General features: G+C 47.4%; 1 protein-coding gene across 12 annotated transcripts in view; it reads left to right on the top strand.

Annotated features, from left to right (window-relative positions):
- Positions 1-25,066, top strand: part of MSI2 (musashi RNA binding protein 2) — a 379,844-nt gene that overhangs the window by 236,436 nt on the left and 118,342 nt on the right. For all 12 annotated transcript variants that reach the window (XR_016022877.1, XR_016022876.1, XM_088802145.1 and 9 more), the window contains exon 7: positions 3,904-3,952. Coding sequence is in view for 10 of the 12 variants with exons in the window: in XM_088802145.1 (XP_088658271.1) it covers positions 3,904-3,952 (49 nt within the window). In the remaining 2 variants the exon portion in view is untranslated. The remainder of the gene's footprint in view (positions 1-3,903; positions 3,953-25,066) is intronic.

Raw genomic sequence — 25,066 nt, 5'->3', positions numbered from 1 at the left:
AAGAAAGGGGGTGGTATCCCTCGAGGAGGCAGTTCAAGGGTTAAAGGTTAACGGCCTGAGGTCAGAAACACCCCTGTGTCCAGCCCCCCGTCTTCGTTCTTCTAGCACCCCAAATGAGACCTGGCTGCATGTTGAAGTTCATGGCTCTGTACAGCCAACTAATCTACCTGGGTTGCACGTGTGACTGTGTGTGTGTGTGTGTGTGTGTGTGTGAGAGAGAGAGAGAGACAGAGACAGAGACAGAGACAGAGACAGACAGACGCGCAGATGGACAGGCAGACAGAGTTATCAGTTTGCGGGCTCCGAGGCTGAATAATAGTTACCTTGATTGTGCCCCTCATTTCCCCGTGAGGAAGACGCACACAAGCCACTTCTGTTTGATTCACACAGAACCGTGAGAAACAGCCCTGTATGTGAGGCCATGTTTTTCATTCTATTCAGTCTTTGTATATTCAAATTCTTCCAGTTTCAGCTCTTGCTGTTCTGCCAGATTTCCATCGCATTGATGGCTTCTCTGAATTAATGTGTTTTGAAATCACTGAAAAGTTTTCTCCCCCCAAGCACCAGGACTTATCCAGATTGATTTTTTTTTCCTTTCTCTTTTCCTCTCTAGCTACTTCTTAGATGTTTTATTTTGTAAAGTGTTAATAGAATTTTTCTTTTGCCCTGACACTTTATCTGTTCAGGTGGTCTTTGCAAGTCCTATTGTATAACCAGACTATAGAGGAAAGAGCACTTTTCTTTCTGACAATGGTTGCCCTAAAAAATATACACAGCTCCTCCCCCTCGCTCACCAGGGTGGAGCGAATGTTGGGAGGGCAGCAGCAAAAAAATGCCCAGACTGAAGAAGAAAAAGAGGGAGTCAATTATACACTGTTGAAAGGGAGGTTTGAAAATACATTATTTTAAAAATTCAAAATATTTATTTCCTACGGGGATCAGAGTTTCAGTACCAAAACATGGCCAACGCAGAAGGGAGGCAGTTTTTCTTACTGTTAGACATTTGTAGCTCAAATAAGGACTTGGCAAACATCTTAGAAAATATGGACTTGGGTGCGAAACAGATGTCACATTTACCTGCGCGATACCAGCAGGCTTCACCCCCCATCCACCCGCACTCCAGGCATTGGAATTCTAATCGAGGCCCAGGGTCTGAATCTGCGACACCATATGCTCAAGTGTGACTACTCTGTGTACAAACAAACCAGTTGATCTTCTGGTGGTTTTGCTTGAGCCGTGCATGGGAGGCAGATGCCGGGTGTATACGGCCCCAGCAGGTGCCTGGGGGCCTTGGCAAGCCGCTGGCCGGGAGAAGTCTGCGGATGGCGTCGTCTACAACCCAGCATCATCTACTCCTGTCAGCCTAGGGCCCGAGAGAGAGAGGACAGCTTCCTGTTAGAGGAGCAGTTATCCTGCAAGGCCATTTTCCATCCCCCCTGTCCCCCGCCCCCCTCAGTAACTGACTTCAGAAATGGGGACGAGGAGGGGAAGGCCCCAGGAGCCAGTTTGTTCAGGTTCGGTTGCTTAGCAACAAAAGGGGGCCCTGAGTCCCGAAGAGATTTTTAAGTGAGGCCAGTCCCTTCGAGGTTTGTGTCTGGCTTGCCTAACCGTCCCCCTCTCCATTCTTACCTCGACTTTACTTTTCCCCCTATTATATTTGATAGCGTCTAGAAAAATGGATTTGATTTGTCTGGAGGCACACCATTTTAAACCTGGTTTTATTGCTTCACCCAGTGTCCCCCCCCTCCATCAGAGACTATAGTCTGGGAAGAGTGAAGAATGAATAACCTATGATTTCTTTTCTGAGCCAGCTTAGATCAGGCCCCCAAGCTCATTTGTGAGCCTTTGAGCTCCAGTGAACAGTGCTCAGCCCTTTCCAACCGCATATACACGCTGAAATTGCTCCAAGCACAGAGCCCTCTGGCTAACAGTTTTGTCCACCCACAACCGTGTGGGTTGGGTTGTATTTTTACGGCCAGCCTTAGGCACAAAGTGGAGAGACTAGGCCGCTCACCTGGCCAAACCAGGTACAGTCCCCAGGTGAGTAGCTGATTGGCTAGGACAACACCTGCCCTAACGATGTGTATTTTGTGGAACAAATAAAAGATTGGATCATAAATAAGAGGAGTGGAATTCAAAGCCAAACCTAGTTCTGTAAGTGTGAGTTTCTTGAGATACACATGGGAATTGAGTGTGGATCCTGAAGTCTTACTGGTAGAAATGACCAGAAGGATTGCAGGATGCATGGGAGGATTGAGAAGGGATGAGGAAGAGAGACAGAAGATGCCGTGGGTATTTTCTCCTCTTTGATATTTTTTAAAAGGTTCTAGCATCCATGTGTTAGTCCACTGGTGCTGCCACAGCAAAGTAGCACAGACTAGTTGGCTTAAACAACAGAAATTCGTTTTCTCACAGTTCTGGAGGCTGAAGTCTGAGATGAAGGTGCAGGCAGGGTTGGTTTCTTCTGAGGCCTCTCTCCTTGGTTTGCAGATGGCCACCTTCCCTCTGTCTTTACATGCTTTTTCCTCTGTACCTGACTGTGTCCAGATTTCCTCCTCTTAAAAGGAAATCCAGTTGTACTGGGTCAGGGCCCACCTGTGACCTCATTTTAACGTAAGTACCTCTTTAGAGACCCTCTCTCCAAATCCAGTCACATTCTGAGATACTGGGGGTTAGCACTTCCACATGTGACTTTGGGGGAGGGGGACACAGTTCAGCCCATCACAATCAAGATGTTTAAGTTCCATTGTGGATAATGGGAAACAATTTAAATAGTCATCAGAAGGATAATCAAGTAAGCTATAGCTTCTCACCCCATGAAATAGTATGCAGGAGTCAAGGTAGTATTCACAGTACCTCACACCCCTTACAATGACTGTTATCAAAAAAAAAAGAAGTGTTGGCCAGGATGTGGAGAAATTGGAATGCTTGTGCTGTGTTGGTGGGAATGTAAAATGGTGCTGTCACTGTGGAAAACAGTATGGCAGTTCCTCAAAAAATTAAAAACAGAATTACCACGTGATCTAGTGATTTCACTTCTGAGTATACACCCAAAAGAAATGAAAGCAGGGACTTGAAGAGACATTTGTACACCCATGTTCATAGCAGCATTACTCACCGTAGTAAATGACCTGAGGGTCCATCGATGGATGAATGATAAGCAAAACGTGGTATATACAGACAGTGGAATATGCTTGAACCTTGAGGGCATTATGCTAAGTGAAATAAGCCAGTCACAAAAATGCAAATACTGTGTGATTCTTCTTATGTGAAGTACTTAGAGTAGTCACTGGTCATAGAGACAGAAAGTAGGATGGTGATTGCCGGGGGGCTTAAGGGTTAAAGGGAATGGGGAGTTATTGTTTAATGGGTGTAGAGTTTTAGTTTTACAAGATGAAAGAGTTCTGGAGATGGATGGTGGTGATGTTAGTGCAACATGGTGGATGGATTTAACGCTCCTGTGTATAAAAATATCTAAGATAGCAATTTTTACGTTACGTATCTTTTACCATAATTAAAAAAACTGGAAAAAAAGAGATAGTATTCACAATGTAGTAATCTGTAGTAATCACAATGTTTGCAATATTGTAGTGTTATATATAAAAAAAGAACAACAGAAAATTCCATATACGATATGATTTAAACTATATTAAAATAAGCATAGATTTTTTTTTTTTTAAAGCAAAAACTGTAGAGAAATAAATACACCAGATGTTAACTGTGGTTGTGCTAAGTGGAAAGACCAATAAACAAGTAATTTATTTTTCTAAGTTTTCGTATTTTCAAATAGAATTTAATGAGCAACTATGGCTTCCATAATGGAAACCTCCACCCCCGATATATAATGTTTTTTATATATATTAAAATTCCTAAAGCAGGCTCTATTCTGTATTTGTTTTGCAGGTGGAGGATGCAATGCTGATGTTTGATAAGACCACCAACAGGCACAGAGGTAAGAACCCCAGTGTAAGAAGGTTACCCCTCCATCTCTTCTCACCTCAGTCTCATAGACAAAAGATAGAGTGAACATTCTGGAATTAAGCAGCTAGCGTTAACCATCTGATGAAGATCTGTATTAATGGAGGACCACACTAGCATAAAGAGTCCAGACACTGGACAGTTCAAAAAACCATTTCCTTATGGCTGGAGAGCTGTTGTTTAATTATGCAAACCTTTCTAATCCTGGCTTTCTTGGTCCTTGCTAAACCTCAGCACTAGTGATCCAAGTGGAAATTATTCATCGCAATTACTCTATTGAGTCTCCAATTTGCATTGAAGGAGGTGGCTTACATGCACACCGTCACTCTAAGGAGCCAAAAGAGGAGGGGGGAAACCTTGTCATAAGTTTATTTGATGTGTACAGCGATTACAGGCTAGGAAATGCCCTTTTGCACATCTGGAATGTTTACAGGGCATCTGTACCTCCTGGTAATTTGTTTTGTGCTTTTACTGCCCCGTCCATGTTTTAGAAAATGGGCCTCAACTTGGGATCTGTGAACACCCGAAATGACACGTAAAATGTTTCACGAGGGTGCTTTTCTTGGGAGAGGATCCCTAGCTTTGAATAGATTCTCAAAGGGGGCTCTAACTTACCCCCAAAAAAGAACGTTAAAATTATTGCTTTAAACAGAAAATTGGACGCATCTAGAAAAATCCACCCCAGAGGAAGTAGAGTAAAGGTTATGGTTCAGCGTTCCAGTCTCCTGTTCTCCGGAAGCTCCTGGTTTCAGGGGTTCCTATTAAGAGGGTGCTAATGAGCAGGGTTTCCGATAGGGGGGTGGCAGACGTGGGGGTGGCAGGAAGCCGTGTTCTTGAGAGGAACTGGCTTATTTCGCTTGCGCGTGGCATTTCCTTGCCACTTGGATTGCATTTAGATGTTTCTTGTGTTGTTTACATTCTTGCTGTCACCTATGATTAGAAGCAGTTACCCAGCGCTGACTGGCTGTCTCTCTTGTTGCGGGCAGGCAGGCTGAGTGAAAGGGAGGAAGGAGTGGAGTGGGAATCACTGCTGACGGGGTGGGAGGCAGAGGGGGCTGTCCTGCGGGTGCCTCGTCATCGGCTTCTCGTGCATCATCTATAGTGTCCTCACAAAGGAAAATGGAAAATTGCGTGGGAAACTAGGGTGTCGGTGGTGTGTGTGTTGGGAAGGGTTGAGGAGCGGGGCGGAGGATGGGAAGTAGGGATAGGCAAGGAGAGAGAAGAAGCGCTTACAGGTGTAGAATACCTGCCTTTGTCCTCCACATTGCTCACGAGTGAGATCGGAGAGTGACAGGAAAGTGACCCCGGTGATGGACAGTTCACAATTATCCTCCATCGTCATCCGCATGGTGTCGCTCTTTATGGTTTGCCAAACGCTATTGCCACATGCATTGTCGCATTACGTCTTCACATCAGCCTCAGGAGGGTTGTTATGACTTTGGGAAAATCACTTAACTTCTTCGTGCCTCAGTTTATTCATCTGTAAAATGGGGATGATATTAGTACCTCTTAATAGGATCGTTTAGAGAGTGTAGCGCCAAGCGAACCATCAACTGTGCATATGTGTCAGCCCTTCCTCTTCTTCTCACCAAAGCTCAGAAGGTGGCAGCTGCTATACCCAAGGTCAGAGCGTGGACTCAAACCGAGGACTGCAGATTTCAAATTCTGCTCTCTCTCTGTTGTCGTCACATGGGGAAGGGTTTGCCAGAAATGTTTTCATCTGTTTATTTTCAGGGTGAGCAAAGCCCATCTGAATGTGGCACTAGTTTTCAGCATTAGGATTTGTAATCCTAGAAGATTCCTGAGCGGCCTCTAGGCAGTATTGTTGTCATTCCTTTTTGAATACCAATGAATGAAAAGGTATTTTTAATCTCCTGCTCTGTGTCAGGCCCTGTGCTGGAGCAGATGATAAGTCATTTTGTTTAACCCTCACAGCTGTGCAGGTAAAGAGGCTTGTCATCTGAGGGATCGGAGAGGGCTGGAGACTCTCACTGTCTAGTAACTGACAGGCGGATTCACTCTCAGGACGTCAGGCTGCCGGGTGCCAGGAAAAGCTCTCCTTTATTTCTAACCCAGTTCCCTCCTGCCATGGGCGAAGCCTCTCCCCTTTTGCTGGGCATAGTGATGAGACGTGGTCCCTCTAAGACCGGGTGAGCACTTCCTATCGTGAGGTGGAGGGAGGTCCACTCCACGGCCCAGAGCTCGGAGCGGCTGCAGGGACATCATCCCTTACTCTCCCAACTCAAAGCTTCTGGTGGGCCTGGGCCAGTGGCTAGAGCCCCTGGTGCATGCAAGGGCCTGTCCCAGCATCTTTCTGCCCTGCCACAGTTTCAAGTTTCTGTGGTAGATGCAAGACCCTTTACATAATTCGTGAAGCCAGAACAAGATGATAGACAAGATGATAGGTGTCTTATTCAGTAGTTAGTAAGAATTTCAAGATGACAGCAGAGCATTCGACCCAAGGTGGAGCCCTTCTGAGCGTGGGCCGTGTGTTGCTACACAGGCTGCCCACCCATGAAGCGGCCTGAGTCGGTGCAGCCGGCCAAGGTCCAGCTGATGCTGGTGGCGCCAGGGAAGAAAGGCAGGATGGGAGTTGTGCCTAGAAATGTCAACAGGATCCGACATGCTGTCCCCTTTCCTCCTGTACAGAAACCTTCTCCCTGGTGTTTCTTCTGTGTAGGTGGGAGCTCTGGTCTGTACACATTTTTCAATGTCTCTAAACAACGGAGCAGGAGTTTGTCTTTGAACTGGAGTAATTCTTCAGTGATTCAGAGCAGTTAGATGAGGAAAGAATTAAAAAAAAAAAAAAAAAAAAGAACATATCACAGCAGAAGCACACCTCTTATATATAGAGCAAGTGGGCCCCACATCCCTGGCCTGATGGAATGTGCGTTTGGAATCAGGTGATAAAGCACAAGAAAATAAAATTCTCCTGCAGCCACCTTGCCCCAACCTTCCCGTCACCTCTTCAGCTTCCTGTTTTCCATTATCTTATCAGGAGGAAAATGCTGCACTAGCAGAAGCTGAGGACACCTCTCTGGCTGGCACTGCCTCTAGCTTTCTTCTTAAAGAGCCCCAGACCATTAACCTCTCGGTGTTGTCACAGCACTTGCTCAGCACTTGTCATCAAACTTCTAACCCAGTCCTGCTGGGCAGCCTGGGGCGTTGCCTCGTCCTTCACCCCGGGCATTTTCAAAACCACCTGTGTGCCCTTGGAGCTGTGACAGCTGCTGTTCAGGGACAACTAAAAGGACGGGGCCTGGCCTTCTCTGAGAGTCCTCGTGGCCACCTCCTGCCTCTGTTCCCTGTTGGTCCCTTAGGGACAAGGGTGGCCCTCAGCTACATCTGCACAGCAGTTTGCTTCTCCTGTTCCCAGAAACACGAGGCTGTGTCTCTTCCCATATGACATCTGCATTGGACCTTATGGGCACCATGGGAAAGGATTCAGGGAACAGGAGACAGTGACTCCTCCCAAGATATGTGTCCTCCATCCTGGAAGCAGGAAGAAGGTCTGTCAGCAGCTGACTCTCACAGAATTGTGGAGTCTCCCCACGTTTCTCCTTCTCACCCCTCCCCCACCGTTCCAGCATCTGCTGCCCCTGGATGTTGAGTGGGGGGCGCATCCTAACTTCTCTGAACACCTCATGTTCCTGCTCTGAAACATACAGGAGTTGATGGGCTCCAGGACCTGAAGTATGTTTCTGGTTTTTAGCTTTTTGAACTGAGAGAGCGTCCAAGATGAATTCCATTTTTATTTTGATTAACTAGGGGAGGGAGGTGAGCAGGGGTAGGCTGGGTCTCCCCAGGTGAGGATTAGCGTGCAGGAATGCTCTAGATGAGGGACACGCAGAAGGGCAAAGCTCACCTGTGATGCGCTGGAGAATGCTAAAGATGGGGCTGTCCCCATTTGGGGTGAGAGGGCTGGCCTTTATGTATGTTGAGCGGTGTTGGAGGCAGCCCACCCTGGGGAAGCAGGTGTGACCTTGGGCTTGGATGGAGGAAATCATAGAGGGCGGACTGCTAGGGGCCATCCTCCAGCAGCAACCCCAGCACATCCTGAAGGGGGATCTGGTTGTCCCATCACAGCACACGCCATGATGGTTCCGGGGGTTCTATGTTAACCAGGCCATGCTAACACGCTCAGTAGAAACAGCCGGCGCTTTCTGAGCACTTCTATACCAAGTGCCTGCACGTACTGTTGAATCTTTATGACAGACAGCCACAGGTGAACCCAGAGTCCCACTGACTAGATGTAATCCCAGCCTGTCTGACCCAGAGCCCACGCTCTGAGTGAGCACCGTGCTAGGCGGTGGCTTGAAGCAGGGGAGTTGGTGAGGTAAGGGCCTGAGCACCTCCTCATTATCAGTTCTTCTCCACACCTACTCTTCTTGGTGGGCTGCAGTGCACCTCCATTTCCAGATGGAGAAACTGAGGCACGTGGAGTTTTAGAATGCCACATAGCAGGTTCCCACAGCTGGGCAAGAGCTGAGCCACTGGTAGAAGCCGGGGTCTTCCTTGGCCCTACCCAGCACTTCATTTCATGGCCTTTCTTGAGATTATTTGTTCCCAAGGGGAGGGAGAGGTGACTTTCCAGTTATCTGAGTCATTTCATTTGCTCTCTTAAAGTTGTTAGAGGTGTTCTGAAAAATATTGGGCTGGTCATCAAAGGATTTAATCATTGGGGTAAAGTTTGCTTCATCCTTGCAAAACTCAGATAAGATCTTGAATTCAGCATTAGGTATTGATCCCAGAGTAGGGTTGGAGGGGCAGGGAGGGAAGAAACCACAAGGCACTGTCCTTTCTAATTTACTCTTTGGTTGACAGAGGCTGAGGGGTTGAGAGCTAGAGGGGAGGAGGGAGGGAGGGAGCAATAGTTCAGCTCTCGCCCCACTCTCCCCACATCAGCCCTGATTGAGAAAGTGGAATGTGGGGATGCTGGTAGCTGAAATTCATCTCACACTTAACTTCCTTGTGGGGGACCCCCTTCATGAGCATCATTCCAGGGGAGCCTCAGCTGCCCCTCCCTCTGACCTCAGGGCTCTAGGTTTATGAACCCTGCACTGTTGGTTCCTCCAAGTCTGGCCCATCAGGGGAGAGCTGGGCGGCTGGGAGCTCAATGGAAAATGAGCCGGGTGTCTTTGAAGCTTATCGGAGGCCTGGTGAGGGTCAGCTGGAGAGGGAGTGGTGTCTGGCAGAGTACAGAGGAGACGTAGAGGCTTCTTATTCCCTGTGGCTTCCATTACCCAACAGGCCTCTTTGCTCCAGAACAGTGCCAGAGGCCAAGGAACAGGATACACTGAGAGAAAAATAAAGATCAGTGTGATGGATGACTCTTCTCCCAACTGTTAGCAGTCGCTTATTAAGTGCAACGCTAATGGCTTTGGAGAGGAACAGCAGCTCTGAGACAGACCCGGGGCCCCCAGCGGGTCCCCTCATTGGACTGACCTCGGCCAGCCCCCGAGTGGTTTTGTGAACCTCAGGCAGTGCCACCACCAGCAGGCCCCCTGCAGGGAGCCCGTTCCCAGGGTGGCTGGAAACACGCGGTGGTGAGCCCAGCGGCCAGAGGGAGAAGCTTTCTGCAGGCTCACCTCATGGGCCTGGGCCTGAGCTGGGCTTCCCCTGGGAAGCTTGCTCGTCTCTGTCCCGAAAAGCAGCTGGCTGAATGCTTAAGGTCTTCGTAATGTGTGTAATCAGTTTATTTATTAAAATGGTGCCAGTGGGATGGAGCTGAAACTGTGATGGAAGATAATGCTTTTCTAAGGAGAAAAAACAGCCCTTAATGTCCTGACTACCTGCCAGACACTCACTTTTGAAATTGACCTCTGAAGTCCAGACGGACTCTTTGATGTACACTAACATGATTAAGAATCACACTCTAATAATTTGTGTATTGGTGCCTATTTCCCAAGGTATGGGGTGGGGAGACATGTAAAAAGTTTCACAAAGGTGTAAATTAAATTAAAACTAAAATGGTAGTGCTTCACTGGTACGTATGGGAACGTCAAAGATAACGTATGTGTGTTTTTCCTAATGAGACTCGAGCCTTCGGACTGTTTACCTCAGGAAGAGGGTTGGGATTCTACACCCTGTTAATGTGACTTTGTGGGGTGGAGGAAGAAGTGTGTTTGACAAAGAGGTTGAAAGCCCTTCTGGGTGGGAAAGGGTTATTAGATGGGGTAGAAATCAGGATCAGGGTTTGTAGAATCCCAGCTGGTGATGACACTTGTGCTGATGTGACATGAGGGCATCTTGCAAAATAACGGTGCCCATGGGGGCGTCTGGAGCAAGGCTGGCTGCTAGGTCTGCCCGCCCTGGGGGAGTGGTGCCCTTTGCATTTTCCCCACCTCTCAGATCTGTTCTCTCATCCCCTATGCTAGTTACTGATGGTGTCGGGCACCCATCACACTCGACCCAAGTCTGCGCTGGGTGAAGGGGTTTGTTGGTAAACCAGTGACTGACCCTCATTGGTACTGATCCCAGTTCTGTGCCTGAATGGGAAGCCAGTTGACAAGAAAGCTGCTGGTCGGTCACAGACCACTGCCTGAGCAGGGGTGCTACCGTGCAGAGCTTTCCGTCTATGCCCTCGTACCTTGTGGCCGTCACGCATGACATGGGGCTCTAGAGGGCGAGGTCAGGTTCGGTGAGAATACCATTCCTGGAGTGTGGGGAACTGTTGAAGAAAAAGAGTGGAAAACCAGTACTGTAAGGGAGAATGTTCAGAATGGGGTAGAGACTCGGAACCATGGATTCTCCTCCAGGCCACTCAGGTCGAAGCGATCTGGGGGCCTGGCAGTGATGTGGACATTAATGGCTGCCTTTGGTACTTGAAGAAATGCTGTTGGAAAGCAGCCATGGGCAGGCTTGAAGTTGGGCAGACTTCAATTAAAATGCGGAGGAACTGACAAGTCCCACAGTAGTATAAATGGACAGCCACTTCTGTCTCCACCAGATTCTCAGAACCCAAGGCTCTGTGCTTCTGTCCGGGCTCATTCTAAAGCCAGGGCTATATAAGAGGGGTAGGTGTGCTTGCGACCCACCATGGGGGGTGCACCCCAGCCTCTTCATTCCTTGCGGGGCTTTGCCCAGAGACTGTGCAACCTTGCTCCCGTCCCCAGCACCTTCTCCTCAAGGCCTGGCCTATCACCCGACCCATCTCAGGACCTCCTCCAGAGTCAACAAGGAATCTAGGAGGACTGTGCAGTAATGGTGGGTGAGGGAAGGGAGAGGGCTTATAAAGAGCCGCAGCCCCCACCCCAGCCATCTCTCAGAGACCAACACCCTCCCCCCCCCCGCAGCTGTCTGCACATTTTATTTTATTGTTAAATAAACACCATTAGCCTTCCCAAGAAATTGGTGCAAACATGACCTCACAAATAACTAATTAAAAGAGCAAGGTTGAAGGGGAATGAATTTCAAAACAGGCAGAAGAGTCCATTCGAGATTCCTGTAGATACCCCAGCCCTACCAACATTGATCTGAGACCTTAATTTTGTTTCTGACAGGAAAGCTAGGAGTGCGCTTTAATTTTTCTTTTCCCCCCCCTGAGCTAACTAAATTCCGGAAGCGCCCATTGCCGCATTGTCTCTTGAGATATTAATCAACACCGTAGCTTGGTTTCTGTTCACCTGCTTTTCCTTGTAGACACGGGGGAATACAAAACCCATGCTTCCTAGCAACAGGGCTGGGGACGGGGTGCCCAGGGCCAGAGGAGCTTGTGAGCCCAGGGGAACTTGGCACCCTGGATGTGTGCTGCGTTTTCTGTAGCACAAGTATAAATCTGAAACGTCTTTCCTTTGGAATAACAGCCCTGGCACAAAAAGGGTGGTGAGCTAATCCGTCTTCCTGCCTCCCTCCTGGCTGTGGCCCACGGAAGCAGAAAGGGAGTGGGCCCGGGGTCAGCCACTTCACTGACCCGGGAATGGTTTTTCTGTGGAGGGACAATGAGGGTTTTGTTCGGCCCTGTTCCCATAGAGGCCCAGGCTCAGACGGCCATGACATGTTTGAAGATCTCAGTGAGGGCAGTGTGGAGGCCTGAGGAGAAAGGAACCTTTGGCTTGGTGACTTGATTAAAAGCACCCCATTTCTTAGCATCACGGTGCTGCCAGGGACGTAGAGAGCTGGCCCAGGGGGACCAGACGCTGGGGCAGCTGCCTCCTGCTGGGACTGGAGGCTCCTAGAGGAGCCCTGGTTACTGTGTAGCTTTGGACTTGAGTCTCTGCTTTAAGCCTTGTGGATCAGAGGACGTACACGCGCCCATCTGCAGCTCTGGACCAACACGGGGTGCTGGAAAGAGCCTACGTTGTAGTGTTGGCCAGACTTGGTTTCAAATCCCAGCTTTCCCATGAATGTGACCTCAGCAAGTTACCGAAGGGCTTTCAGTCCAGTTTGGCTCCCTGTGGAGGTAGCATTTCTCTGTAAGAGTTAAGTGAGTCAACTTGTAAAGTGCCCGCGATGAGTACCTGGCGCCCAGTGGCCTTAGTTCTTTCCTTTCCCCCTTAAAGGATATCATCAGTTCTACGTCTTAAGGCAAACTACAATCTGTGTTTGAGTTTTTAAGACCCTCCCTCCCCCTCACACACAAAATATATGCTTGCATGTGAATAGAAAGTTTCTGAAAGGATACCCGCAAAACTGCCAACAAAGAGTTCAGTGACATCGTGGGCAAGAGCACACGCTCTGGAGCCAGACAGCTGGTGTTTGAATCTGAGCTCTGGGATTTATTAGCTGTGTGACCTTGTGCAAGTTCCTTCACCTCTCTCTGACTCGGATTCCGCATCTATAAAAGAGGAACGGTGAGACTGGGTTAGCCTGAGGCTTGTATCAGTAAGTGTAACAGTCTCTGCCCATAGTAAGCCCTCGAAAATGTTTATGCACATGTACATACACTCAAACATTGCAAATGTACATAAATTAAAAAACAACATTTGCTTCTGGGGAAGAGGATTAAATGACCAGAGGTACAAAGATATGGGAAAACTTTTTATCGTATACTCATTTACCTTTTGAATTTTTGTAGCATGTGCATTTACCTAATATAAATAGGTAATTTATATTACCTATTCAAACATTTACTTTCTTAGTGTAAGCTTTTAAAATTCATTCCAATTTGAATTGTAAATGTAGTGATACAATAACATGAGAGAGAATTAAAAAAAAAAAAAAAAAAGCCCATTCCTAACACAATAACTGTTGTCACTTCTACCTTATTCCTGATGTTATGTGTAAATATTTTTAAACTTGGTTGTAATTATGGGGTTGATACAACCCGTGGTGTCCCGTCCTTTGTTGAATGAGGTATGGGCCCTGCCTTATCTGAGTTTCCTGCCCTGCCAGGAAGAGGGCCAAACAACAAGACACGGTTATATGCAGCCGAGAATCCTTTGCCTCTGAGTCGCCTCTCTCTTTTTTTTTTTTCCATAAACAGAGAGTCAGATAGATAGATGAGGATTTTCTTAGTCGTTTCTGCTCCTCCCAGACAACGTGCTATTAATAGACTAGAAAAGAAATCGGGTTTGCTGGAGTTTATTCCAGACCAGAGAGGAGAGAGGTCAGAATGTGGAGATCCTTCGTTCCAGGAGTTCAAAGTGCTTTTTAATTAAAAAGAAAAAAAAGTCTCAAGTATTTTCCTAACCCAGGTTATGATTAGTAAACATGTGGGGACCTTACGCAACGTGGCAAGTGTGTTCCCATTGCTTACAGCTTCAGAGTCAAGGCAAGTTCCCCCGTTAAGGAGGTTTGTGAGGTGTCTGGGCCATGTGACACAGGGGTGAGAGCTTAGAGCTTGAAGAGAGCTTAGAGCTGGGTTAAAATATCAGAGCTACCACTAATCAGCTGTGTGATCTTGGGCACGTTACCAAACTGCTCTCAACCTCAGTTTTCTTATCTGTTAAATGGACCTAGTGTTACTAACTCATGGGCTTGTTGTGAGGTTTGAGATAATCTGTGCAAAGCATCCGATGCTTAGGAGACTATCTGTAATTTAACTTTGTTACTATCATAATAACGACTGTTATTTTTACTAATAAGAATATTGTTACTATCATTCCTTGGGGAATGAAGTCTCAATCTTGCTAATTGGAGAAAACATTAACACTCTAGAGAGCTGTTGGCAAATGCCATCATGTTTTCCAAGATGGGAGGGTATTGTGGGTGAATTGTGTCCCCCCAAAACATGATGATATATTGAAGTCCTAACCTCTGATATCTCAGCATGTGACCTTATTTGGAAAAAGGTCTCTGCAAATGTAATCAAGTTAAGATGAGGTCACACTGGAGTATTTAATCCAGTATGACTGGTGTCCCTCTAAGAAAAGGGAGGACATGTGAAGAGAGACACAAGAAGAATGCTGTGCGACTTGCAGGTGTAAGCCAAGGGAGGCTGGCAACACCAGAAGCTAAGAGAAAGGCATGGGACAGATTTTCTCCTAGAACTTTCGAGAGAACGTGGGCCTGTTGACGCCTTGATTTCAGACTTCTGGAACTGTGAGAGAATACATTTCTGTTGTTTTAAGCCACTCCAGTGTGTAGCATTTGTTACAGCAGCCACAGGAAACTTAATACAGAGGGCAAAGCAGTGCTTTCTGCTGTACACGTCCCCCTCTCACGATTGGCCTCAGTTCCAGGGGTCAAGCATAGCCTCTCTCCCTACACATTTCTGTCCATACCACAGCTGCTCCCTCAGCAAAACTAGGTGCAAGAGAAATTAGACAAGAGACCTTTTACCTAAGATTGCAGCCCCCAAATCCTGGCATAGTTCATGCCTTGCCCACTTCTAGTTTAGCCAAAGGCCCTGAAATGGACCTTAGGATGTTAAAGATACTTTTGGGTCCAGAGATACTTGAAGAACTCTGAGGTTTACAGTTTAGTAGCTTTCAGAGCTTAGTCCTTTCTTTATAAACCAAGGAATAACCACTACACTTAGGAGTTGTCCAAATTCCCAACTTCAAGAATACAAACCATACTCGTTAGATTGGTGTTTGCAGTTGGTTCATTCAACTCAGCTATTTAGGGAAATAAAAATAAGGCCAAAGAAGAAAAAGGAGGGGGAGGAGGAAAGGAGAGAGAGAGAGAGAGAGAGAGAGAGAGAGAGAGAGAGAGAGAGAGAGAGAGAGAGAGAGAGAGAGAGAAACAGAGAGAGAGAGAGAGAGAGAGAGAGAGAGAGAGAAGAAAGTCAGGAGAGCTCATCTGTAAGACAACACAAACCTCGTCATCCTTCCATACCTGTCCCGATTCCATCCTGGAAAAAAAAAGAAAAAAGACACAGCAAGACAACCTTGAACCTGCCTAACAGACTCCTTGATTTCTTTCTGTTGTCCCAGAAACCCTGCCAAATTCAATCCTAGAGTGAGTTTCTGAGCTAAATTCGTGCAGTTGAGGGTCAACATGGTCACACCTACAGGTCTCTGGTCGTAGGACGCCAGTGGGCACGGCAGTAATTAATAGTGGCACCATGTGCTGCTCTTACTCCTCCGGTTTGGTTGGCAAACCCGGCGGCACAGAAAAATAACTGCCATGATTTCACGGTGATCAAAGTTGTACACCTTTGAGCACTCCCTACAAATTTGAAATGTCTCCCTCCACTTGCCCCCCTCATCTTGCTATCAGGAAATAATTGAAAGCGCCTCCTTCTCTCTGAGTGTTTCCTTGTTGATGCCTGTGTTCCAGCCCCCTAGGCAAAGCTGGCGCCTCTGCACCAGATCTGCAAAGGACGCAACACCAACACCCGATTTATTATCTCGGAGGCTGGGCCGGTTCATGGATGATTCATGACTCTGCTTTCCACGGCTGCTGGAGGTGACATCATCCATTCTGGGCCCAGAATAGACACGGAAGCAGCAGTGGCCCCTGCTTTGTGTGTCTCATGCCAGCCCGGGGCTCCCTCCCATCTCACACGCAGCTGGTGTTGTGTTCCCTGAGTAGGGTGGTGGTGGGCCCGAGAGCCCCTCTGAAGTTTCTCCTTAGCAGGAGGCCATCCAGGTGTCTGGATGCTGTTCTACCTGCATAATAAAGCAGAGAAGGGAACTTCTCAGGGTTCACCTCTTCCTCTTAGACCTAGTTCACTTTAGAGTTCACTCACTCAGACAGGGTTGGTTCGGAAGGTCTGGATGACATGTCATCCCACAGCCCAGCATTTGATGCCCATGAGATGAATGATGGTTCTCATGTCAGAGGTCTGGACTATGTCTGTGGTTTTCAACCCTGGCTGTACATTAGAATCCTCTGGGGAGTTATTAAAACACCCCATGCCTGGGGCCCACCCCAGATCAGTTAAGTAAGACTCAAGGACAGAGCCCTGGTATCATTAAGTGTTAGCATTATCCTAACTGAAGCTAATGTGTTATCAGGGCTGGGAACCCCTGGGTCACATGATCTCCCAGGACCCTTCCAGCTTTCAAACCCATCAGGGCAGCACTGCTGACCAGGCTTTTGATCCTGACCTGTGTCTTGGGTAGTGAAACGGGCCCTCTTTGGTATGTGCCCTGTCCGTAAGAATTGGACAGGCGGGGTGGCTCCTTCACCTGAGCGACCTTTGGTAAACTGTGTGGGGAGTGGGACGTGTAATTACCATTCTGTTGTGCTGGTTATGAATCTCGTTCCACCACCACCACCAGAAATACTGTGCTGGCTTCCCACCGCTGTCAGGATAAGGCCTAAGTGTCGGCACTATCTGCAGAGTCTTTGGTGTCCAGCCCCTCTCTCCTCTCCAGCTTTACTCCCTGCAGCCACACTGACCTCCTGGGCATTTCCTTAACAGGGCTGCCCGCACAGGCTGGTCCTTGGGCTGCCAGGAACTGGGTGTCTCTCATTCCTGGCCAACTCCTACTCCCCTTTCAGGCGTGGGCTTAAATGTCCTTTTCCTCGGGGAAATCTTCCTGGACCCCCAGACTAGGTCAGCTCCATTGGTTGTCTGCGCTCATGGCTCTTTGTCGTTTATCCTTCATGGTTCTTCTCTGTTCTTAATGATTGTGTTATTGGCTCGACTGTTTGATTCTTATCTGCGTCCTCCCCCCCTCAGATCCCCTGTGCTTGGCAAGTAGTATAGATCCAGGACCAAGAGGGTGGAAGGCAGACCGGCAGGCCCTCCTCACCTTGGTCTGTGTTCTCATTTGGCTGATAACCGAGAGAGGCTCTGCTCGCTCTCCCCATCTCAACTTCTTTGTCCTTTCCCCCAGCCAAGACCAGCTGTAGCAACATGGAGGTGTAGCAGTCTTGTCTGGAGGACGCTGTAGGAGCTACAGGTGTTTTCTGGAGAGGGCTTCAGAGCACTGAAGAGATGGTTCAGGAACACTTGCTTTTCCAGCACCTGAGGAAGAAACAATTCCCCAGCAAACTCTCTTATGAGGGATGTAAAAATGCCTTTGGTGTCGTGGTAGCTGCCCTTTACGGCTGCTTTGGCAGAAAGACTAAAAATATTGGTTCAGTTGAAAATAGAATCAGTCTGGTGCTCCTCCCTCTGACCCACGATGCCTGGTGGGGCCTGGTGGGGCCAGGGGGAAGGTACCCTTCAGCCTGGGGTCTGTACCAGGATTTAAAATGCTTACGCACTTTGCACTCAGAGGCTAGGTAGAAAGGTGTGTACTTACAGATTTCTAAATTTCCTTCCCACTTCCAAAATCACTAGGCTTGGCATCTTATGTCTTCTTTTAATTAAGTTGATTCATTTGCCCTGGAAAGATTTCCTGATTCAGCTAGTATATTTATGTATAAACTTCTCTGGAAACACCTGGCAGTTTTTCTGAGTGACAATAAGGAAACGTAGTCTGAAAATTACGGTTTAATTTGCTCCCTCCTTCATGCTGTCTTAACCTTTTAAAAAATGGGTAGGATTTACAAAAGAGGCTTTGTATTTTTGCCCGTAGTACTAATCCTGTTTTACAACAGAAGTGTGTATCAACAATCTCTAACAATTTCCCTTTATGTAGTTTTAGAACTCTAGATTTTAATGGACAATTGAATCATTCCTTGGCAGATGGGAAATCATCTAATTGCATGTTTTTATTTATTGTAAAATTTTCAGGTAGGCCCCAGAAGAGATTAGTGAGCATATATAAAAAAGTTATTATAACATCTTAATGACTTCATTTTTGGGAGTTGAAAGCTTTGTTGTCACTCTCGGGTTGCATCACAGCCCAGGGATGTGTGTGTGTGTGTGTGTGTGTGTGTGTGTGTGTGTGTGTGTTGCACATTTGAATTGGATATGGCCTTTGGTTGGCTTTTAAACATACACTGGAATGAAAGATGTTATAAAGACTCAAAATAGGAAAGTAGGTACCTGTATATTTTATTTTACTTTACTGTAGGTTTGTGGTTCCCGCATTTTGGGACAAATTAAAATACCCTGGTGAAATAAGGACTCATGCCCTCGCCTGGTCAATGAACAGCATTAACTGTCCCCGGTAATATAAGGGTTTCCACAAAGTGGTTTGAATCCTAACGACCGCCTCCTGGGTCCATTCCTTCTCTTTCCTTTTTTATAAGATTCTTCAGCAAAATGTGCGGGGTGGGGAGTAAAGCACCACAGGTACCCTCGTCGCAAATCTTGCTGCTGCCAGGACCACAGCAGCTGGGGTGGGAAGAGGAGAGCAGCTGTGGCTGTGTTATTAGTCATTCCATGAAGAAATTGATTTGATAAATAATAAAGCAGTGATATTAGCAACACATGCTCGCAGGTCAGATGACTTCAATGAAAGCCTCCAGTTAAGTGTGTGTAATGGTTTGACAATATATATGCCTTCTAAAAACATACTATTTTAAAATGGAAATTGGACTCTTCACGTAATTCTGAGCCAGTGTGCCAAGACGATTACTAGAGGAGCTTGGGAATCTGAAGGATGATCTTTCTATTTAATTTGGCCTCTATCCTCCCCCTTTCAGATGGTGCTTAAACTCACTTTGTTTCCCTGTCCTTGCCTTTTTATTTTGTTAACTGTTTTGATTTGTAAAATACTATGCCTCACACTACACTCTTTTATGATGATTTACTGTGCTGTTCTTATCTTTCACCTTAAATCCTTGATAAGAGCATTTTAAAAATGAAATTGCTACCTGACACTATTATAAAATCTTGGCTGGCATCCAGGGGAGAAAGGAGTCGGGGGGGAGAAAAAGAGACTGAGTTTTAGAGAAAGGAAAGATTTTTAAAGGAACCGCAGAGTACTTTTTTTCTCCGGAATTCTGGAAGCCTCTTTCTCTCTTTTTTTAATGGAACATTAATATTCGTCGATGCCCCTCGCTATTACATGGTGAACCGTTGGTGAATATAACAGTGACGGGTTTGGGGGGCAGGAGGTACCCTGCAGTGAAGATGAAACTCATCCATAGCTTTTGCTGTGGATTGAAACTTAATGGATGGATGGCATTTAACCACCTCCATATTCGTAGCCTGGAACACATGCCCTTCCTAATTCTGGATACCCACTCTCCTGTACCCTATCCCTCTGAGGGGACAGGTCAAAGCAGAGTCCCCTCTAGTTGCGAAGCTATGGCGACTGACTTCTAGAGGAAGAGTGTGTGCTGTAACGGAAACTTTTTTGTTAGACTGTGTGCATTACTCATCTGTTTCTGGAGATCTCCATTTAGCCACAGAAGGCATTGGAGATGGGGGGGGAGCATCAGTAAATAAAGCTGTCTGAACGAGCAGGTTGTTTAAATTTTAATACAGTGATTTAATGAACTCTTGTCTTTAATTCCTGTGATGTGGAGAAGACAGCCATTCTCTCCCCATAATGGAGCTTGTTAACCCATCTCTTCACTGACTGGTGCTTTTATTATTATTGTCATTATTATTGCGACAACTGGAGAACTTTGTATGTTAGAATAGCAGGTGTCCCAGAGCCTGGCAGAGAAGGGGGTATGCAATCATGATGATCTTTTGTAGGAATCACAGTGACCACAGGCTTATCTGGCATAGGTGTTACTCTGAGTCTTCTGAAGTGCTACGTGTAAAGACCTGGCATTAATTGTCCTAAATTAGTGGGGTGGGGGGAGGGTGCAGCAGCAGCAGGGACATGGGTCACCCCATCAGGACTCAGACAGCCGCAGTGCAGCTGCTGGGTGCTGAGGCCGTGGCCAGTGGGGGCTCCAGTATGTATCCGGCGATGCCGGAACCATGTGCCCAATTTATCACACACCTTCTGAAAATACAGTCTGCCACCAAAGTGACTGCTTTTGGAAACTGTCTTGTCTCTTTTGAGTCGAGACTGGAGACAACCAGACAAGGTTCGGTGGTAACGAATAAAGAAACATTACTTTCTGAACACAATCTTCTGTTACCAGTCACTTTTCAACAGACATTCAATCAAAATGCTAATAGCGGCGGCAACAAGGGAACGCGGTTATTGTAATACTAATTGATTGGTTGGAGGGTGGGTTTTGATAAGTGCAGCTGAAGATTTCGGAAATATGATTCTCTTTAATTACAGCGACACTAATAAAAATGAACAAATGATTTAACGATGATTTCCTGGGTAATGGCTTAAAGATTTTTGTTTGAGTTTAAAATGAGATATGGTGGAAATGCTCCAGAAAAATAGGGCCCTGGCGGGTGGCCTTGCCTTTATCAAACCCAGGCATGGAGATTCAAATCCACAATGCCCATGGAAGGTTGGGTGGAACCTGCATAGACAGGAGTGCGGGAGGCCCCTCCCAGCTTGCCAGGAATGGTCAGCTGGTGATGGTAGATTCTAGAGCTACAGGCTGGGTTGCACTGATCCAGCGATGCATTCACTGTGGGTTTCCCCAGACTGGCCAGGGCAGAGGGAACCTCCGCTGTACCAGTGGAGCCACATCCTGCACTGATGTGGCTCTCGTCCCACGGCCGGTACGGACTGGGCACCCTCTGTGCTCCGGCAGCTGCTCTAGTTCTAATAATGCTGGCACCAAGGCAGACCCAAACCCAGCCCTCCTGAGCTCACCTTCTTTGGGGGAGAAGGCGCATAGATCATGTAATTTCAGGTACTGCTAAGTGCTCTGACGAGGATGAAATGTTTGGCATGTTTGACAGACAGGTGGAAGGGCAGTGGCTGAGAGGGCGAGTGGTAGGCGATGAGAGAGAGAGGTAGGTAGCGGCTGGATCACGAAGGGTTTGTGAGCCAGGGCACGGTGTATGGGATCCACTGGCAGGAGGTCAGAAGGGCAGAGGCATGTGGATGATGTTCTGGAAAGATCCTGCTGGCTCCTGGGTTGAGGAAGGATGACAGGGCTGTACTTTTGGAAGCAGAAAGGCCAGTGGGAGCTCATTGCAGCCGGGCTGGCCCGAACTGATGGCATCTTGGGCCAGAGCTTTAGCAGTGGGGGTGGGGAGAGGCAGTGGGATGTGGGATGTGTTTTTAGAGAGGAGACATGTAAGCTGTTCTGATAGGTTATATGTCTGATATGAGGGGGGGAAAGAGAAACGATGGCTGACCCTTAGCTCTTGGATTGAGCAGCTGAGGGGATGGATGGTGGGTCTGCCTTATAATATGGGGGACTACTTTTGTGGACAGAACACATTTCAGGAAGAAAAGCAGTAGTGTCATTTGAAATTCCCATTGGCATCCATTTGGTGATGTTGCATAGATGGATATACAAAAGGTGCGCCAAAGAACAGGCCTCTAGAGGATTAAAATAACCCACCCAATTGTTTTTGCATAAACCTCACTAAGGAAGGGATGGTGTCAGGGGAACTCCAATTAGATGGTACTGTCAGCGCAGTAGACAATGGAACTTGAAGATGGAGTGATTGGTCCCTCAACACTCCAGTTTTTCTAGCATTACCAAGTCCCCTGTGCTTCTCCATTGGCGATTCCTGCAGAGGGTTTCAGGAAGGATGCTGCATCCAAAAATCAAAGCATCATTGCGTCTGGCCCAACAGGAATGAGAGAACCCGTGGATGCTCTTCGGTACCCCATTATCATTCTCCTCTGAGTGTGTGCTGAGAGGTCTGGGGGTCCTTCTGAATGTCCTAGGAAAACAGACCCTGGGGCCCTCAGCCCTCACCACTCCCCACTTCCAGCGCCCTGGATCTCTTGCATTTCAAAGAATGAGCACATAAGAGAGGTGCTCACCCTTTGTGTCACTCACCATGCAGATCATAGTTGGGGCTCCCTGGGGTGGGTGCAGCTCTGACACATTAATTGGTTAAAAAAAAAAGCAGAACTCAGATTTATGTTATTGGGGTGGGAGTGGGGCTTAACTGGGGCGGAGAGGCAGTGCTAGCCTTCCTTTCGATTTGTCAAGCTTTCTTTCAAAAGATCTGCCAAAGAAGAAAGGGTAATTAATAGGCTTGAAGTCATTTCCGATGTGTCAGGATTTCTGCCTTGCTTCTAAGTGATAATGTTCGCCAGCTCCAGGTCTCTAGGGAGCCCTCCGTCTTATTAACTTGTCTGGGAGAAACAGGGAGTTGGGGACAGCTCTGGCCAGTGGGTGACAGGAAATAAAGATTTGTGGTGTGGTGAGCTGTAAACTGTTGGGCCAAATAAGTTTGGTGTGGAGGCTGGGCGTTGGTGGCAGGATGGGGAGGGAGAGTGATTTCTCTCCCAGAGCACTTCCACAACCCTCAAGGCCTAGAGCTTCCTGGGTCACTGGCCATTCACTTTACCTGGAGGAGTCAAAGGTCACCCTGAAAGAAACAGTGCTTTTAATAAGCGGCCTGTTGGCACTCAGCAGATTTTGTGTTTTGCCTCTTCACCCCTCTGACTTCTTTCTCACTGTCCCTTTAAAAAAAACAAACAAAAAAACCACCTCCCACTGACACGGTCTTTGGAACATACAGTTGTCATTCTCTCCAGCCCTGGAAGTTCCCTGCCCAGGCATGGACCCCAAGCTTTTGACTTTTCCAAAGACAGAATTGTTAAAGAGCATGCATTAAGCGCCTACTTGTGCATGGAGCTATCTAAGACTTGGCGGGCTGTGCGCGCCTGCTCCCTACCCTGGAGGGGTTATAAAGCTCTGGGAAAACAAACTCACCTCCCTTTTGGCCACAAATGGGTTTAGTTGCGCAGTGCCCAACATGGGCTTCCATCCGGCAAAGTCTGGGTGGAGGATGTGGAGAAGGATCATGGTTTCCCCTTCATGTCTGCACCACCCTAACCCTCCTGTTGTGACAGCTCTTTGTCTTCCTTTCCACCTCATCTTCACCCCATCCTCAGCTGTAAAACCATTCACCTTTAAAAACGAAGAGCTGGGTGAATATTTTTAACGGAGTAAATGATGAATGATGGTCATAGGCGTTACTAGGCACTGCTGAGGCTTCTTTGTGTGTTCTCAAGTGGTTGTTTTTCTTAACCCCCCCAGCCACTTCATTTACCTAATGGGTGCTTCATACTCGGAGAGGTTAAGTAACTTGACCAAGGTCACACAGACAGTGTGGTGGAGCATAGGATTCGAACCCAGGAATCCTGTTTGATGGTAGTACCTTGCCCCCCAGGTAGGCTGCTGCATCTGTGCTCAGGAGCAAGGCACCAGCGGGCGGCAAGGATATTTCAGCTGTAGCTGAAGGCCTGGCTGTGTGGAGAACGGAGTTAGAGAGGCTTGGAGACTGTCCTTTAGGGGGTCATTTGGGACCTGGGACTGGCCTCAAGGTGTCTGGAGAAGGCTGGTTGATGCAGGAGCAGCAACAGCAGCTACACTGCTCTGATCACCCCTGAGGGAGGGGGAAGCCCAGCTGCCTCCTCTCCAAACCCCACCCCTGCTGCTTCTCCCCACCCCTCCCCTGCCTCCTCTCCCCATCCCGCCCCCACCTCAGTTGTCTGTGAACACCTTTTCTGTGCCAATTAGGAGAAATCTCAACGGGACTGAGAATAAATGCCACTTGTAAGTGCAATCAGTGCAGGGGTGGGGGCTTGCAGAGCTGTTTTTAAAGCTGGATGTGGCTGGCAGCTGGTGGCCAGCCTGGGCAGGGGAGCGCCCTGGGCACCCTTCAGGACGATGCAAGTACAGATCTTGATATGTGCTCTTTTAGGCCTTTTACACACTTCTCATTTGTGTGAAAGTGCTTAAGAAGTGCAAGTCTTCAGAGGTAAATAGTGCCAGCTTCAGCTGTATCCAAGCTGTTCCTCACACAATGTGTTTTTCATTGTTTAAAATAGCAAAGTTTGGATTTTGGGGAGTCATGGGGAAAGAACACAATGTCTGTTTTTATCTCTTTTTTTCTTAAAAAATAATTTTTTTTTTTTTTTTGGTCTTCTTTTTCACCTTTTTTCTCTTCTAAAAGGAATTTTTGGGGACAGACACGAAAGCTAGGCAGAAATCCAAATTCATTCTCTGTTTGTTCTTCGTAGTCCCCTCTCCTCTTATTTTCACCTCTCCGTCTGATATTTGAAGCCTGGATGGAAATTTTTGGAAAATTTCAGCCTGAGAAAGAGAGGAGATTCGGGACCTTTTTCTTAGGAAAACTCAGAGCAGGATTAGGAAGTTTGCACATTCAAGATCTACACACACGTATTCTTTAGTCTCTTGTCTGATTAAATGCACTCTGAAGACGTCTTCCACCCTCAGCTTCATCTCCCAAAAGTTTGCAGGAGCCACTTTTCTATTAAACTAAAGAGTGGGAATTAATAGGGAACGGGGCTCTTGGAAGACATAATGAAAGTTTGTTCATTATACTGATTAAAGAATGGTTATTGTTCACATGCATGACCTTCTTTCTCCCAGTGATTTTTTTTTTTTTAAAGACTTTTTGTTGGTTTATTCAAAGGTTAAGGACTCACAATAATGGCTTGCTTCTGTGAAGCACCAAGGCTGCAGGCTGTGGACTAAGAAGGAATAAAATCCTCTTCTTTCGGTGCCTGTAGGTAAAGAGTAAGGGTGCAAAGGAGCAATAGTATCTCTCAGACTAAAAACAGCCACCTTCTTTCAGGCTGAATCTGAGTATACAAGTTTCCCTTTTCCCGTCCTGGCTGCATCCTGAATTCCTCCCACTAATTTGTCTGCTCACTGCTCACGGAGAGGCCACATCGGACTCCCTGGGCCTAGAGCCTCCCAGGGACCACAGACTCTTATCCTGGTGTGAGCCTCACTGCGTGTTGGGTGTGTGGGGGGGGGCAGGGGGGCCTGGGCGAGGAGCAGCAGATCTAGGTGGGTAGAGAAGGCGTATTGGCTGCAGCCTAGG

This window comes from Rhinolophus sinicus, chromosome 12 (genome assembly GCF_057876585.1).
Source record: "Rhinolophus sinicus isolate RSI-liver-muscle chromosome 12, RSI-T2T, whole genome shotgun sequence".
Taxonomy (NCBI): domain Eukaryota; kingdom Metazoa; phylum Chordata; class Mammalia; order Chiroptera; family Rhinolophidae; genus Rhinolophus; species Rhinolophus sinicus.
This window is presented reverse-complemented; position numbering and strand designations above follow the sequence as displayed.